The 17,270-nt window shown below is 40.2% G+C and overlaps 1 protein-coding gene across 1 annotated transcript; it reads right to left on the bottom strand.

Annotated features, from left to right (window-relative positions):
- Window positions 1–219: 219 nt before the first annotated feature.
- Window positions 220–11,967, bottom strand: LEPROTL1 (leptin receptor overlapping transcript like 1). The gene is made up of 4 exons (XM_041752997.1): window positions 11,821–11,967; window positions 6,007–6,082; window positions 3,891–4,077; window positions 220–3,036 (listed from the first exon to the last, which is right to left on the bottom strand). The coding sequence occupies exons 1-4, from the start codon at window positions 11,834–11,836 to the stop codon at window positions 2,920–2,922; spliced, it is 396 nt and encodes a 131-aa protein (XP_041608931.1). The 5' UTR covers window positions 11,837–11,967; the 3' UTR covers window positions 220–2,919.
- Window positions 11,968–17,270: the final 5,303 nt, after the last annotated feature.

Genomic DNA, 17,270 nt, shown 5'->3' with positions numbered 1-17,270 from the left:
AAACCATAAAACATCCTGAGATGTAAAATGTACATATCACTTAACAGTAATGTTGCATAACTGCTTGTTAAATTTGATGTGCTGATTTAGTTACCTGAAACTTATGAATCTCGTCACATTCAGTATAAATATTCCAGAGTTTACTCTAGAAATCTGGATTATTTTGACGTTACCCCCCCCAAAAAATCATATTAGAGCAAACACTAAGAAACTGTGACCTAAACTTTTTAAAGTATATAATGAGATTATATAATTAGGACAGTCTGGGACAAGATTCATGTTTGACAAAAGAGAACAGTACTTTTTTCTGTTCACACTATACCACACTGATTTTTTACCTTTAACTATTTGAAATGTTTGCAAAATGCTCTAATAATAAATGGCGATAAATACACAATAAAACATACAGTCATAAAAAAGATCTGAAAATTTAAGAATAGGTACAACCTTGATTTTAGATTATCAACAGTCTTTTTATATCAACAAAATCATTTATGGCTTTTTTGTAAAGGGTTAGGTAAAAATTCTACTTCCCCAGTTTACCAATCCTTTCATCATAGCACAAAATCATAGGGCTTAACCATAACATTACTATGGTTTCAATTCTATTTTGCAAGTGAAACTCTTTCAAGTCTAACATTAATGACTAATGTCATACTTGCTTTACATCACGTTATTAAAATGAATAATGCACTTCAAGAGCTGAAGTGCACAGTATGTTTTCACTTCAAAAACACCCACAAACTAAAATAGATATTTAAAATCTTTATTGTTTCATCATCAAAAGTTTTCTTTCCATAGAAGAATGGCAATGCAGTATCAGTGCACATTCTATGGAAAACTCATACCTCAAACTAGCCTAGAAATCAGAGACAGCACTATGTCGAGCTAGTGTGCAAGATGAAAGACACAATGCTGCCAATGCAATCTGTATACAGAAAGAATATGCAGCTGTTAGAAAAAGAGTCTATGGCCAAGTGAATAAAACAGTAGCAGTGCACTGCACTGATATTCTAGAACAGATAATGGGGAAGGGCCAGAATATGTACTTCCTGAAAAAAAAAATCAAGTAGATCACAGGCACTGAGTTCCCAACTGTATGGCCAGCTACTTCCCGTGTACCTGTACCTTCCTCTTTAGGTTTATATAATTATAACACTGCAAGTTGTTTCTAGCCTACTGAGTGGGACAGCCACATGCAAATCCTTTATTCTGCTTCCCATCTCACAGCGAAAGTCACAACTTGGGTTTTGGCAATAAAACCTGTGGCCTTCAAGCATCTTTAGTAAACCCAAAATTTGTTCCCCTTTTCTTGAGAAATAAACTTCATAAAACAACAAAAGGTAGCTGTCATGATCACTCAGTTTTGTCTGAAGGCAAAATAGTTTTTATGTAAGTATACTGAATAAACACACAAATATCCTCGACAACATACTGTTGAACCAACTTGAACATTTTCATAACTAGCTCTAGAAAAAGGTACTGATAATTGTTGAGATGCAAATGACCACTATGATTTGATCATGCCTGGTTACTGGGAATTTTTTGGTCAGGTCTGTGTTTGAAGCTGCTATACAGCTGGATTTGGCTACTTTGCATTAATTCACACAATAAATGTCATTTAAAAGGAAAGAGCATATCTATCATGATGAAATAAAAATCAAAGAAGTTGAGAGGTATACAGGAAACTTGTCTTAAATATTTTTAAATTACATATGATATAACCTTAGAGAATAAGAACTACAATTACCATGGTTTAAATCTTAAATTGTTAATGCGTCACTTCTCTGCAAGACTAACAAAGTCACTTGTTAATCATGTCAAGGCCTTGCGGGGCAGGGGGCGCTCGGCATGTATGGCATAGCAATTACTTTCCAGGTGAGATAAACACCTCTAATTTAAGTGTTATTAAACTATATTTGAAAAGTTATTTTACTTAATATATACAATGTATAAAATAAGTTAAAAGGAGGAAGCAGGGAAAGGTATTCTGGTCTAGGTGACGCAAACATACAACTTTCCCTTATCAGTAGTAGTTCCATGTAAGTCCATTTCATCCATGGTAAAATATGAAAGGCTGATAGAGGATCAAACATTTCACTTATAAATAGAGGATTCAAAAAAAAAGGAATTTCAACGTCGTTTCTTCCCACAATGCAACTCACTCTACTTTAACTATAATAAACATAAATAAAAACCATCTCAGAAATCTGGTTTTACACGCTTACCTTTAACAATAAATTCTTCTAACAACTGAGAAGAAAAGCACTCCTTTGTAGCAATTCCATAAGACAATTTTCAATTCATAAAACACCTGCTCACTGGCAAAACCAGCAACCCTTATGGAGGGCACGGGCATTAATACTTGGCCCCTCTGAGGTATAAATGCAGCTATATTTGCACTGAGTATACAGTCTATAAGGTATACCAACAGTCTGCATGTTTGCATAAAATTGGGAGTGATGTCATCCTGACTGATTGAAAACTTTTAACTTTTTGCAATGGAGGTTAAATAATTTTAAGACAAAAGATATCCTTTAGCCCAGTAATAGCCAGCAGAAATCTAATTCCTAACCAATGCAAATGGTTATTACATTTTAAAAAGGCTTAACATTGCATACTGATTAAAAAAAAAAAACTAAACAGGGATACATAAACATTTAAATTCAGCAGGACACCACAAAAAGCATACTAGAGATAAGTGTGAAATCAGTCAAGCTTTTCCAAAAGAGAAAATCCTTTTAATCCTTCAGCAAGTCTCTGCGAAAATAGTATGCTTACAATAAAAGTGAGAAGGGAGCACCTAGGATACCCCCAAGAGGCTTGCTGTACTACTCAGCATTCCTGCCTCATCTTCTGTGTGCGTGGATGGCCAACAAATGACAAGAAGTCCATCTGACAATAGTTCAGTAATTCCTTTCACCACTGCTGCCAGCTGAAGTCATCATTGCTTCCAAAGACCAAGAAAAAGCCCAGTATAGTTGCAAAGATGACTGTGTTTCCTGTGAGAACAAGTGCACAAGCTCCCCACTCAATCTAGGGAAAGAAGACAGATAAACAGTTAATAGACACATGAAAAACAAAAAGAGAATGAAAAGTAAATCAAGACTCTAGTTGAAAGCCAATCATGATCTAAAACAGATACAATTTGTAATAATAACTTTCACTCTACTGAAGATGTAATGGTCTTTTCTATATTGCTGTTTTTAATTTACTTCTTTTAAATAGACAAAGTCACGAAGATGATAATTATTCAACAGCTCGACTTCTGGACTCTGAAGAGGCAGCACAGACATCTACAACTTTTGGTTTGTAAAGAAATCTGCTCCAACTCTTCTTCAGTAAATCTAAAATTTTACCTAGAAAGCAGATTAAAGTACCAGAGACGAAAACACATTCATGTACATTCTTTTAAAGGGGTAAAGAGGATTACCTGCCTCACCATTTGGAAGGGTGGCCAGGCCCTGGCTTTTCTACCACCTCAGAGATGGAGGAGTGAATCTGATTGCCGAGTCTGGGAGGGAGACAAGCATATGGAGCCCAGCACCCCTTCCCCTCTTTCATACTTTCCCACTTGCAGAGAACACATAATGTCCCCTTAGGCCTTTCAACAGTTACAGAGGGGGTGGCTTGTGGTTGGGAAGCACTGGGTGAGCTGATGTGCCCAGTTCTGGGAGTGAAGTACTGGTGAGCCAACTGTTGTTGCAGACCCCAGCCATGCTCTCCAATATCATTTTTATCAGTTAATGACAACAAAAGATTATCTCTATCCTCTAGGATCTTATGTCTCTCATCTCTTTTTCATGTCATTTATCAATATCTTTTTTCCTGAGGTAATTTTAACACACAGTCTAATGTAAAATTGTTAACAGAAAAATATATTTACTTACCAGATGTGCTCTGGCAAACACAATAGGGAGCCCAAAAGCTGAGACAACAATGCCTGTTGTAAGAAATATGGCAAGTTCCTTACAAGCGTTACTCATAGCATCTGTGTCATCCACTAATCTTCTCGCTATGCAGTATGGAATAGGTGAAAGGATGTAAAAAAACAGAACAAAGAGAGGCCAGTATTGGCTAGGAAAAAAAAAATAAGTTAATGTAGTTTTTGCTATCTATGTCATTTTTCTACACATAATACATGCTTTTTAAAAATAAGGACTAAAGAAATGTTGCAAGGTACAAAACATGATATAGATTAAAAATAAACAATAACCTGAACACTGAAAAGAAAAACATTTAGAGTCATGGTATTTCTAAAGCCAGTTGTGACACAATGATTAAAAATTTCTTATATTAGAAGAAAATGCTTTATAAACTAAAACAGTTGGAATCAAGGCCCAAAATTCAAAAATATTATTTAAGTTATACATAAAGAAACATATGGAAAATAGAAATATTAGCACAGTAATTTTTAAAAGGCAAAATTCATGCCCTTAACTTTTAATGAATGAGTCTTCTTGGCTTAAAGCTGGAACACCCCCAAACTCTGCTTCGGTCACTGTGAACTCCCAAAACACTAAAATCAAAATGTAGAAAATGAACTGAAAGTAATGTTGAAGACTTTCAGCCAGAATATAGAAAATAGGTGGCTTTTAATGTGCAATCTAGCTATTGTATTGTGCCAATGTCATTTCCAGGTTGGATAATACAAGTAAGGTTATGTAAGACAGGGCCACTGGGGGAAGCTTGTGTGAAGGGACAGGGGACCTCTCTGTACTATCTTTGCAACTTCTTCACTTGATCTTAGCCAAAAGGCAGAGAAGTGATCTTTGCAACTTCTTGATAGTATGTAATCATTTCAACATAAAAAGTTAAAAAGAAAACAAAAGCACAAAAGTGGAAACACCAAGCTGCCCACATCTCCCCTCCTTTCTCCTTCCACTCTTCTAATGACCTTTTTGTGGGTCCTTCCATATTTCCATACAGATAAATTTTAGCAACATGAATCACTGCATTTTTCCATTTAACAATGTATCTTGAGCACCTTTACCTGTTAGGATTTACAGCTCTTCCTCATTCTTTTTAAGAGTGCCTACGATTTCCATGGATGGATGGACATACCATAGTTTAAACCATTTCTCCTTTGACAGGCCTTTAGGATGCCTCCAGGGCTTTTGTTATTAACAGGGCTGCCATGTATACCGAGAATCCCCCCTCATATACATGTCTTTGCAAACATCTGCCAGGAGATTTGCATGAGAAATTCTAAGTGGAATGACTAGTTCAAGGAATATACACATTTTGAGAGTTATAAGCAAACTGGCCTCCAAGATGACTGCACATAGCTATTCCTTCACCCCACCGCACACAGCGGTGCCTGTCTGCCCATAGCTTTTATCTCTGCCAAAGGATTTCATTTAATTTTGAAAGAGGCTGAGTATAACTTCATGTGCTTATTATTAGTAAATGTGCAGTTCTTTTTCATACTTGTGCATTTTTCTATTTAGTTGTCTGTATTTTTCTCACTTATCTATCCTTTTTTTAAAAAAGATTTTATTTCTTTATTCATGAGAGACACAGAAAGAGAGGCAGAAACTTAGGAAGAGGGCAGAGAAGCAGGCTCCATGCAGAGCCCCGCATCGGGCTCAATCCTAGGACTTCAGGACTCCAGGATCACACCGAGCCAAAGGCAGACGTTCAACTGCTGAGCCACCCAGGCGTCCCTATCCTATTAATTTTTAAAAGTTCTTTCTATCCTATGGAAAGTAATAGCTTACATAACTTTTTCTGAGTCAACTGTCTCTTAATTCTGCTTCTGGTATTTTTTGCTAAAAAGACATTGTTAAATCTTCTCATGTTTAATTTTATCAATAGGCACTTAAAACTGAACAGTAGTGCAATAGCCAAAGCATTTTTTGCACTTTTAAAAAGGTTTGTCCTTGGTCAATGAACATTTCTCAGGATTACTTCTACAGTAGAAGCTTTCATTCAAAAAATTCTTAAAGTTTTAAAAGTAGAAAAATTTTACCCTCAAACACTCAAAAACACAAAAATTTTACATACTTGTATATTGGAAGGGCACATCCAAGCATCAAAAACATCAGCCCAATTGCTCCTCCAAAGGACAAACTAATCAAAGCTGCAAAGTAAATAGAGTCAAATACAAACATTAATTAAACTTAACATTATTTTTAATATCAGTGTTAGCAGTCTGAACATTACCTGGGATCCCAGAAGCAAAAGGCAAAACAGAACACAATACAAAAAACAAATGCATTAAAAGTGAGATATCTTCAATTATACTCTAAGTTATCTATAGTCTCTGAATAAGTTTTTTGTGTCATCTTCAAAGCAAAATAAAGCAACACTGATTTTCAGAGCCCTGACCCATCATAAACGCACTACCACATTCTCTCATTACTGGCTCTATTTCTAATAAGTATCTTAGCCTGCCAGATCGATGTTCCTCCAGTAATTAGTGTTATATTTACTCCACAGATCATTACAGTTTGAAAAGCAGGATGTTCAGAAACTGCATTCTCAGCTTTACTGGACTTTAGAACTTTATTTTTTGGGAAAGTCTCTCATGATCAGTTCCTGCTTCTTGCATATACACCCAATGTGCTCAAAACTAGTAAAAAAAAAAAGTGTCCAAGGATATCTGGAGTTAATAATTTTAATCAACTAATTTTTTTTTTTAATCAACTAATTTTGATATAGACCTTTAAATAGCTTACAAAACTATAGTTGGGTTTCCTCCCCTAACCTTCTACACATTGGAAAATGCACAAGATAATGGGTATAAATCCTTCTTTGGTATCACTATTTTAAAATATTAACACAAGCAATAGAGGCATTCTACAGATAAAACATAGTTTCTAAAGTTATACACACACAAAGCATATTTTATAAGATGTTTTCACATATTATTAGTGAGTAGAAAAAACTTTCTTCAATAGGCATAGTTAATTGATGGCCCAGAATTAAGCAAAGATACAAATGATCAATTTATTTATTTAGAGTTCTATATAACTTGTATTTTTCTGTAACTGCATTGGCTAAGAGAATAACTTAGGTGTTTTTTGTTTTAAATGAGGCAGTACATTAACCTTAACAGAAATCTTATTTTTCAAAAGAGTTGCGGAAGGTCTAAAAGTTACCAAAAGAAAAGCTAACATATACAGACTAAAACTAACAGTAAAGGGGTTAAATCCTGCCCAGTACTACTGACAGATTTCTCTGGATTAAAATGGTTATAATTACAGACACCCACTCACATGGTATGGTAAGATAGTAGATTTGGTTTTCATTTAGATCACCGATGCAGATCATGTCAACTCTGAACACATTTCCCTAGTCCTTAGTGCCATATTTTCAGTTACAGAAAAAAGAAAGGAAAAGAGTTGCATTTTTATTTTACAGGAAATAACTTCGTTTACAATGAAATGCAATGTAAACTGTGAGAAAAATACTGAGTTTACCACTTCTTTTGTTCATAGGCCCTCAAAATGTGACCCTGCTCACTCTCCTAACACCAGCCTATATTACTATGCCTTGCTCTCTGCACTTTGGTTACACTGGCTTTTCCTCTCCTGGAAATTAGCAGGCTCCTCACCCACATGGCCCTTATACATGTCCCTTCTATCTCGGAAACTTTTTTATTTATTCATTTCATTCGAGAAATATTTACTGAGAGCCAAATACATAACAAGTGCTGGAGATATGTTAAGAAACCAGACAAGGTCCTTCCACATGCAGGGAGCTTGCATTATTCTTCCATTCCCTTCCTCTTTCTTCCAAGCGAATTCCTCTATGTCCTTCAGATGTCAGCTCAATCATTTCTTCCTCACTGAAGTTTTTTCAAATCTCCTGCTAGACCAATTCCCCCTATTAGATATATTCATTCATTATTCAACAAATATCTACTGAGCACCTAATACGTTTTCACACACTGTTCTTGATAAGGCAATGAAAAAAAATTAAAGCTCTTGCTCTCACGAAGCTTATACTCTAGCAGGGAACAAAATCATAAAAATAAAGTTAGAAAATTAATGTTAAGTGCTATGAAAGAAATCAAGTAAGGTACGACGATGGGAGTGGTATTTCAGACAGAGCGGCCTTGGAAGACATCTCTGATGAGGTGACATCTGAACAGAGATTTATATGAAATGAGGGAGCAAATCACGTGGATATCTGCAGGGGAGTATCCCAGGCAGAGGATTATGCATGTGCAGAGGCCCTCCTTGCACTGTATACATTCTCTTTGCTCAGTTACGATACCTGTAATTTTATAATGACTTATACCTGTTTTTCCTTTTTTAAATACAGATTTAATTTATTTTAGAGAGAGAGAAAGAGAGAGATTGGAAGACAGAGAGTATACGTGCAAGTGGGGTAAGGAGCATAGGGAAAGGGACAAGCAGACTCCGTGCTGAGCTCAAAGCACGATGTGGGGCTCGATTCCATGACTCTGAGATCGTGACCTGAGCCAAAATCAAGAGTCAGACGCTTAACTGACTAAGCCATCCAGGCACCCCTGTACCTGTTTTTCCTTATAATGTTTGGTCCACCACAGCAGGGAAAAAGTTTTTCTGTTCATGCTCACACCCCAGCTCTTAACAATGCATAATAAATATTTTAGAATGAGTAAAAAACCCAAGGGGAAAAAAAGAGAGAAAGGAACAGAAGGGAAGAGGGCAGGAAGATCATTCCAAAGTAGCAGGGTAAAAACAGCACATAAATCAAAGTCAGGAGACAATGGGTCCCTAGCCCCTACTAGCCACTTAACTAGCTGTCTACATAATCGTAGCTGAGTGTCAGTTCTTTCTTTTATAAAATGAGACTTGGGGGTGCCTGGGTGGCTCAGTCAGTTAAGTGTCTGCCTTGGGCTCAGGTCATGATCCCAGGACTCTGGGATGGAACCCTGCATCGGGCTCCCTGGTCAGTGGGGAGTCTGCTTCTCCCTCTCCCTCTGCCCCTCTCCTGCTTGTGCTCTCTTGCTCTCAAATAAACAAATAAAATCTTTTTAAAAAATGAGACTTGGACTAGAACTAAAATGCAAATAATTCTCTGAACACTAAAGATACTTGTAACAAGACATGCTGAAGAAGTAAAATGTCATCTTCGCTTAAAATTTTTTTTAATTTCCATATAACTAACATACAGTGTTATATTAGTTTCAGGGAACCATCTTCACTTTTTGAATGTAGTTGCCAAACAGCTAAATTCACCACTATAAATACTATATAATAACAACTTATTTATTCAGAAGCCATTTATCCAAAATATAGTTTAGAATCCTAGAGGAAACAAGGGTCACTACAGAGCACAACAGATGTCACAAAGCCCATACACTAAAGCTACCATTCTTTATAAACAGACCCTTAGGCTCTTATTCAGTCATTATTTATTCATTTTTGTAGTACAACTGTTGTGTGAGAATTTCAGCAGAATAAAAAAAATTAAAGAGTTACCTATGTTCATTTATACATATTTTTTCAATAGCTATTCATGTAGCCAGAACAAAATTGAGTAGTCACTTTCTCTACCCAGAAATGATCATTGTTACCTGTAACTTGTAACATAAAATTTTCTAAGTTTAAAGATCTTGTTTCCCATAAACAAATGACAAATAGGAGGTAGAACTGCACATAAGCAAGATCTGCCCTCTCAGAAGAGAATGGTAACTGAAAAAAATTCTTGAATCAGGCAGAAAAATCTCAAAAAGCATACTGGTTTGTGGTAATCTTGGCCAAAAGGCAATAGCTTTAGGGCTGGATGGTGTCTGAGGGTAACTCTTCTATGATAGAGAACAATCATGTTCTTACCAAAAAAGAAAGTCTAAATTCTTTGAGTACACTCTTAAAAAGTCAATAAAAGATGATCTCTTAAAAAGTTAAAAATGAAAACAAGGTAAGATTTAAGTATTAAAAAATAGCTTTCTGTGACATCCCACCTCCCAGTCACACTGGATATGATAAAAATCAATGGGGTTAAACATATCACTCTAAAGCGTTCTCAAAACTTACAAAGTTTCTCCAGTCTTATGAAATCAGCAACTAGGCTGGTTTATACACAAATTTCATCATTTGTGTATAAATGGTTGTCCCATATGACACATCAACAAGGCAAGAATTTATACTGTAACTGAGTGATGAAACATTTGGAGGGCAAAACTTAGATATCTGAGTCTGGTTTCTACTCCCAAAGCCTCTAGGCTAGGGATGGAACAGCCCAATTATTTAAACTCTCCAGAGACGGGGTGCTGATTCTGTGACTACAAAGAAATTAGCCTAGCAGGGGCCAGTTCCCTAACCTGGGAGTTCCCAGGAAAATCTGACATATGACCAAATATTAGCAAATGGCTTAAGAAATAATTGATGGTCTCCAATTACAGCAGCACTCCTGCCTAATACAAAGACAGGCCAACGAAAGAAAATGTCCTGATAAAAGTCATAACAATCAGAAAAATCTTCTGGAAACCGAAAGTTTATTAGCACAATTCCATCTGAGATACTTCCGCCTGGTTAATATTTTCCTAAATTTGGAAAAGGAAACTACAAAGCTATTTTCTTCAGAGGGAGGCTTCCGTTGATGACACTGAAGAAATTGGGAAGAATCGGGAAACTGGCAACATTCTTAAAAACCACAGCATTCTACCCAAACCATCTTTCCATACAGGGATTTAAAGAGGTCTATCACAGTTCTAAAAAAAAAAAAAAAAAAAAAAAGTTGAAAATGATCTTCGTTGCTTATCTAATGACAAAGCTTTACATCGGAAATGAAATGTTTTCAGACATTAAATTATGAACCAGATACAGCAAAAATGTGACTCTGGCAAAGAAGCTCAATAAAAGTTGTCCTGAAGGAAAGAAGTTACACAGAAACACACACACACACACACAAAACCGAAAAAACCCAACACTACTATCAGAGTTCTCCTGCTTCCCTGCCCCTTGTACCAAGCCGTCAGGTCAGGAAATCAATGCGATTCGTGGTCGAAGAGCCGAAAAGGCTGTCAACGGTATTTCCTTCTAATCACATCAACAAAAACTACCAAATAATACGAAAGAGTGCAAGCTGCCGTGATTCCTAAAGAAAACATGTGAATAAGCGAGCAATTTCCCATTAAGCTGTAACACGATTTTAGTCCTTCAACGAACCCAACTACAGAGCGTCAACGTGCAGCCGCGGAGCCCAGGAGCACTTCGGGGTCCCCCACAGGCTCGAACCTGCTCGGACGGACCCCACAAATCAACACGCGTCAGTTCCGGAAGCCTGTGAAAGCGGGGAGCGCAGGTCCCAAGAGGGGGATGTGGCGGCCAAGGTCCAGGAAGGGACCGTCCCTAAGTGCTTCCAGGGCGCTCCGGAGGGACTCGGCTCGGCTCGGCACCCCAAGCCGAGGGGGAGATGACACCTGATTTCCCGTAACTGGCATCCCCAGGGGCCTCAAGCCCCGCAAAACCAGTCCCCGCTCGCCTCTCGGATGCAAACTCCTGCAAAACGCGAGCGACGGCCCGAGGCGCTGCGGGGCTCCCGCACGCCCAGGACCCCTCGGTTCTCCGTACCGGGGCCGACGCGCGCTGGGAGGGAGGCTTCCGAGACGAGCAGCGAGCGGGGCCGACGCAGAAGCCGCCCGCCGCGCCGGCCTTCCCGGGGACGGGGGATGGGGGACGGGGGCGGAGGGGGCGCCGCGCCCAGCTCGGCTCGCGGGCTGCGAGGGCGGAGGCGGGGGTCGCGGGGCGGGCGGCGGCCGCCAGCGCAGGGACCCCCCGCGTCGCGCGCGCCCGGCCCGAGGCGGCGGCGTGCGGGGACCCGCGACGGACCCCCTCCCCCTCTCCCGGGCGGCCCAGCCCGCCCTCTGCGCCCCAGGCCCACCTTTGATGCCGGCCATGGCGGTGACGTCGCTCCTGGCTCCAGGACGCGAGGCGGCGGCGGCGGCGGCGGCCGGGAGACGGGAGACGCGCGGCGGCGGCGGCGGCGGCCAGACAACACCCGGAAGTGCGCGACGCAGCACTTCCGCCGGCGACTCGCGCTCGCGCGGGGGCGCGGGGGGCGCGCCGGGCTGGGGGCGGTGGGGCCGAGCCCTCGGCTGCCCGCCGTGCGGCCGCGCGGCCCCCCGTCCTCGCCGGCTCGGCGGCGTCGCCTCGCTTCGGTTCCCAGCTTCCCACCTCCGTAGGTGGAGAGGAGACGAATACGGATCTGAATACAAATCCCAACATCGCTGTCTGCTTTTCGTTTTGAGTAGTAGCAAAGCTGGGGAGCGGGGGGAGAAAGCAGAGGCACAAACACATTTACTAAAGTCTCCCTGCAGATGTATTCAACGTTCATTGTTTGGGGAACGGGGCGAGGTACCGAGGTGCACAAAACTGGGTGCAGGGGATCCCGGGTGGCGCAGCGGTTTGGCGCCTGCCTTTGGCCCAGGGCGCGATCCTGGAGACCCGGGATCGAGTCCCGCTTCGCGCTGCGGGCATGGAGCCTGCTTCTCCCTCCTCCTGTGTTTCTGCCTCTCTCCCTCTCTCTCTCTGTCTATCATAAAAAAAAAAAAAAACAAAAAAACAACAACAACTGGGTGCAGCTTCTGCCCTGAAGGAGCTTGCACACGCACACAAAATCTAAAATTGTAACAGTGATAATTGCTAGGGAGATGGGTAGATAGTCCTTTGAAAACCTTTGATTTAAATCAGATTTTCCCGAGGGAGGGACAACAGAGGGATGAACAGGGGTGTAACTAGAAGACATAAGGGGGAAACCGTTATGGGGAAGGGAGTGTGTTGAGGGGCACAGGTGGGATGCTGAGCTTGGGAGGCAAACTGGGCCCCAGGAGTTCGGTCTGTTGGCGAGAGGAGAGGCTAGTGGGATTGTTCTGGTTTATAGGGTAGGACAACAGAGTCCTATATTAGGATTTTCCTCCCCTCCTGAGCCATGAGAATCTTTCAAAGGGTTTAAAAAAAAAAATCCGAGTGTAGGTGCTTGACGTGAGATTTGAATTTTTCAATCTTTTCAGTCACCAGGATAACGTAAACTGCCATGTAAAACTTGGTTGAGTGAATGGTTAGAAGAGAGATTTCCAAAACGTTTTAAAATGAGAGGTACTGGGAACTAAAGTTTTTTTTTTTTTTTAAGATTTTATTTATTTATTCATGAGACATACACAGAGATTGAGAGACCCAGGCAGAGGGAGAAGCAGGCTCCATGCAAGGAGCCTGACGCGGGACTCCATCCTGGGACTCCTGGATCAGGCCCTGGGCTGAAGGCAGGTGCTAAACCGCTGAGCCACGCAGGGCTCCCCCCAAAGGCCTCATCCTACCCTGCTGCTTTCCACTACCTTCAGGGTTGAATCATAATTTTTTTTAAAAAACAGATCTCTTGAGGCTTAATGCCCCCAATAAATCTATCGATATTTTGTGGAGGAGTAGAATTTTTTTTTTCCTTTTCAAGTTAGTGCAAAAAATTCTGGAGCCTTCTGAATCATGAAGAGTTTCCATTTAAGGATTGTAGTAGCAAAAACACAAGGCACACTTGAACATATGCTGTAGAAATGTTGCCGCTTGAGACAGTCTGTGAACCACCAGCTCTTCTCCAAACTGAAGCAGGTATATGCATCCTTCTACCCAACCATCTTGAAAGGAGGTGAAATTCTTGGAGAAGTAAATGCTTTCATCCCAAATAGTAACCACTAGTACCTTTCTGGTTTTGTTCCACAGTATTCATCCTTGAAAGCAGGATGATTGAGGGAACATAACAGAGATACCTCATCAGCAGTGATGGTATTGGTGGTGGTGAGAGTGATCGGTTCTTATCTCACAGACTTATAGCTTGGCTCGTAGGGAGAAAGATCACATTTGAGGAAGCCTTTTGGGGCTTCCACAAGTCCCAGTAGCTGAGTTAAGTGCTAGTTTCCTCTTGTGACAGTTGGGTTGGGCATTGCAGATACTCATCCTAGATGACAGTAACAGGCAACTGGGATTGTTCTTCGGGTTAGAAGGGTCTATGTTCTTTTGCTTCCATGTTCACAGAATCTTATGAGATTATGTTCCTTTGACTTTTCTATGAGAACCACAGTGTTACTAGCAAGAAAACCCTCACTACCCTAAGGACTAATATTGGTCTACAGATAATATCTAGAGGCACTTGAGACTTGAAAAACAGTTTCCAAATGTATCTCAAAAACTACCTACGACAGAACTCTTTGGAATGTTTCCTAAAAATGCAAATTCCTGAGACCCACTCCAGACCCAGAAGTTCTGAATCAGAACTTTTGTGGGCAGAGCCCAGGAATCTAAAATTTTATCAAGCACCCTGCATGGAGCTTGCTTCTCCCTCTGCCTGTGTCTCTGCCTCTCTCTCTGTGCCTCATGAATAAATAAATAAAAATCTTTAAAAAGTAAATAAATAAAGTCAATTTGCCAACATACAGGATAATACCCAGTTACTCATCCCATCAATGTTAAGGCGAATCCTTAACGTTAGTTAATGTTATATCCTTTAAACGTTCCCTAAGTATTCTTACAAAATAGTTAATCAGTGTTACCTTACATAGTTTCAAAAGTTACTCAGATAGCTTCTTATCCTCCAAAGTTAACTCACAAGATGGGGATGGGGGTGAGAGAAACAGAACTGTTGTTTGTTGTGAAACTGGTATGTGCCTGTGCTTTAAACATCCGATTTCATCCTTTCCACAACTTTGTGTATTGGGAATTACTAATTCTTACAGATCAAGTCAGAGAAACTTCAGGGAAGCTTTTAGTTTTAGTTTTGAAAAGTTCTGGAAAAATTAAATATATAAAAAGGAGTCAGAATGGTATAATTAATTCCCAGGTACCATCAACTACCTTCAAAGCTTAACACATGTTCAATGTTATATTGTCTATACTTCCCATCCTCTTCCCCTACCTCCCATATTATTTTCCTCAAAATTATTTTGAAGGAAATTCCAGAAATAATTCCATCTCTAATATTTTAGTATGTTTCTAAAAGAACCATTAAATAACATAACCATAGTACATTTAGGAAACCTAAAAAACAGTTCTTTAAAATCATATATCTAGTCAGTGTTAGAATTTCCAATTGTCTCATAAATGTGATTTATTTTCTAGTTTCTTTGAATCAGGACCCAAATCAGGTTCACATATTCCTATTGATGTGTCACAGAGATGATTTAAGAAGCTGACTCTTATGTAGGTCTCAGGTCAAATGGTAGTTTCTTAGTACCCTTTCTGGACATCCCATTTATTATAGCACTTCATTTTATGATGTTTTCTTCTTCTTTAAAAATTGAAGTATGGGGCATCTGGGTAGCTCAGTCAGTTAAGTGACTGACTCTTGGTTTCAGCTCAGGTCAGGATCTCAGAGTAGTGGGGTAGAGCCCTGCCTGGTGCTCCAAGCTCAGCATGGAGTCTTCTTGTCCCTCTGTTTCTGCTTTTCCCCCTGTCCCTCACACACTCTTTCATAAATAAATCAATAAAATCTTTAAAAATCAAAGTATAATTAACATACTAGTTTCAGACATACAACATATTGATTCAACAATTCTACACATAAATCAGTGCTCACATTGATAAGTGTAGTGACTATTTGCCACCAAACAACATTATTACAATATTACTGACTATAATCCCCATGCTGTACTTTCATCTCTGTGACTTATTTATTTTATAACTGGAAACCTCTTAATCCCCTTTATTTCACCCATCCTCCCAGTCACCTCCCCTCTGGTAAGCACCAGTTTGTTTTCCGCATTTAAGAGTCTCTGTGTGGGGGATCCCTGGGTGGCACAGCGGTTTGGCGCCTGCCTTTGGCCCAGGGCGCGATCCTGGAGACCTGGGATCGAATCCCAAGTCAGGCTCCCGGTGCATGGAGCCTGCTACTCCCTCTGCCTGTGTCTCTGCCTCTCTCTCTCTCTCTCTCTGTGACTATCATAAAAAAAAAAAAAAAAGAGTCTGTGTGTGTGTGTGTGTGTGTGTTACTCTGGTTTGTTCTTCAATGTGCTTATTATTTAACTGAACTATATTATCTGTTGACTCTCTCTCCTACCAGAATGTAAGTTGGTTGACCTTTAATGTTTTGTTCATCACTGTCTATAACTATACTTGGCAAATCATGTGATTTCAAATAACAGCAATTCTCTTAAGGTAATTAATGACCTTTACATTGCAAAATCCAAAGGTGACTTTTTCGATTCAACCTTTCAACAACAGTGGACACTGTTGACCATTCTCTTTCTCCCAGCAACTATACAGCTAGTCTCCTGGCTTTTCTCATACCTTGCCAGAGGTTACTTTTCAGACTCTTCCTAGGATCGTCTTCTGCCCAGTGTTCAAATAATAGTGTTCTCTTAGTTTAGTTCTGGGCCTCCTTCTTTGCCTATCTAAATTCTCTTCCCATGCATTCCTATGTACTTTTTCCTGAGCATTAAATACCATCTTCATTTTGATAACATAACTACCAAGCTCACTTTAGCTTCGAAATGCAGACTTGTATATTCAAGTGTCTGTTTGACGTGGCTTTCTGGATGCTTAATAGTCACTGCAAACTTAACATGTTGAGAATAGAATTTTCTATGATCTTTCTTCCAGTCTCCCTTGGTCCCACTCCAAGCCCCCACTGTTCCCCCAGCCTCCTCTTGTTCTGCTCTTCCCTTAATTTACTTTGCTTCAGTCATAATTGGGCTCGTTTGCCTCTCCCACCTCCTGAATTTTGTATTTTCACTACTGTATCCCCAGTGCCTACAACAGTGCCTGGCAGGTACTTGTAGGTATTGGTGGATGCTCCCTGTATAAAGTTACTGGCTGACTTAAAAGAATGACTGTTCCTCAAAACACATGGTTAGGCTTGTGCACCCACGGTTCTCCAAGCCGTGAAGGATCTTCCCCTGACCTTTATATGACTGGTTCTTTCTCATTCAGGTCTCAAACTTCAAAAATCGCTTCCTCAGGAAGGAGATGCCTCCCTGAAGTTGCCTCTCAGTCTCTAATGTAGCACCGTTTTATTTTCATCACTGCATTTATCGCTGCCTATTACCTTTGCCTACTGATTATTTAATGTTGTTTTTCTAGCCCACTTCAGTGTAAGGCCCACAAGTACTGGGACATTGTATCCTCCATGCCCTAAAACAGTGCCTGGCGCTGTTAGACATTCAACCTTCATTTGTTGAATGAATGAGAGAAACCCAGGGCCGTCAGACCTCAAAGATAACACTCTTAGAACTGTTTTCTCTGGCTCTTTAGCTGGTAGTTTCTCCTCCTGGTATTTTGTAAGTTCTTACTGCCTCCACGTACAAGGAGATAAGTAAAAGCTCTGGGTTTCTGAAACTAGACAGCCTATCT

This window comes from Vulpes lagopus, chromosome 4 (genome assembly GCF_018345385.1).
Source record: "Vulpes lagopus strain Blue_001 chromosome 4, ASM1834538v1, whole genome shotgun sequence".
NCBI lineage: Eukaryota > Metazoa > Chordata > Mammalia > Carnivora > Canidae > Vulpes > Vulpes lagopus.
Note: the sequence above shows the minus strand (reverse complement) of the source record. Positions and strands in the feature narration are given on the sequence as shown.

Bases quoted from the DNA above. Each gene is read 5' to 3' on its own strand.
- LEPROTL1 (XM_041752997.1), bottom strand. The intron at 4,078-6,006 runs GTATGTAAAATT...TTTTTTTCCTAG, and splicing joins TGTGCCCTTCCAATATACAA to CCAATACTGGCCTCTCTTTG. The intron at 3,037-3,890 runs GTAAGTAAATAT...TTCTTTCCCTAG, and splicing joins TGTTTGCCAGAGCACATCTG to ATTGAGTGGGGAGCTTGTGC.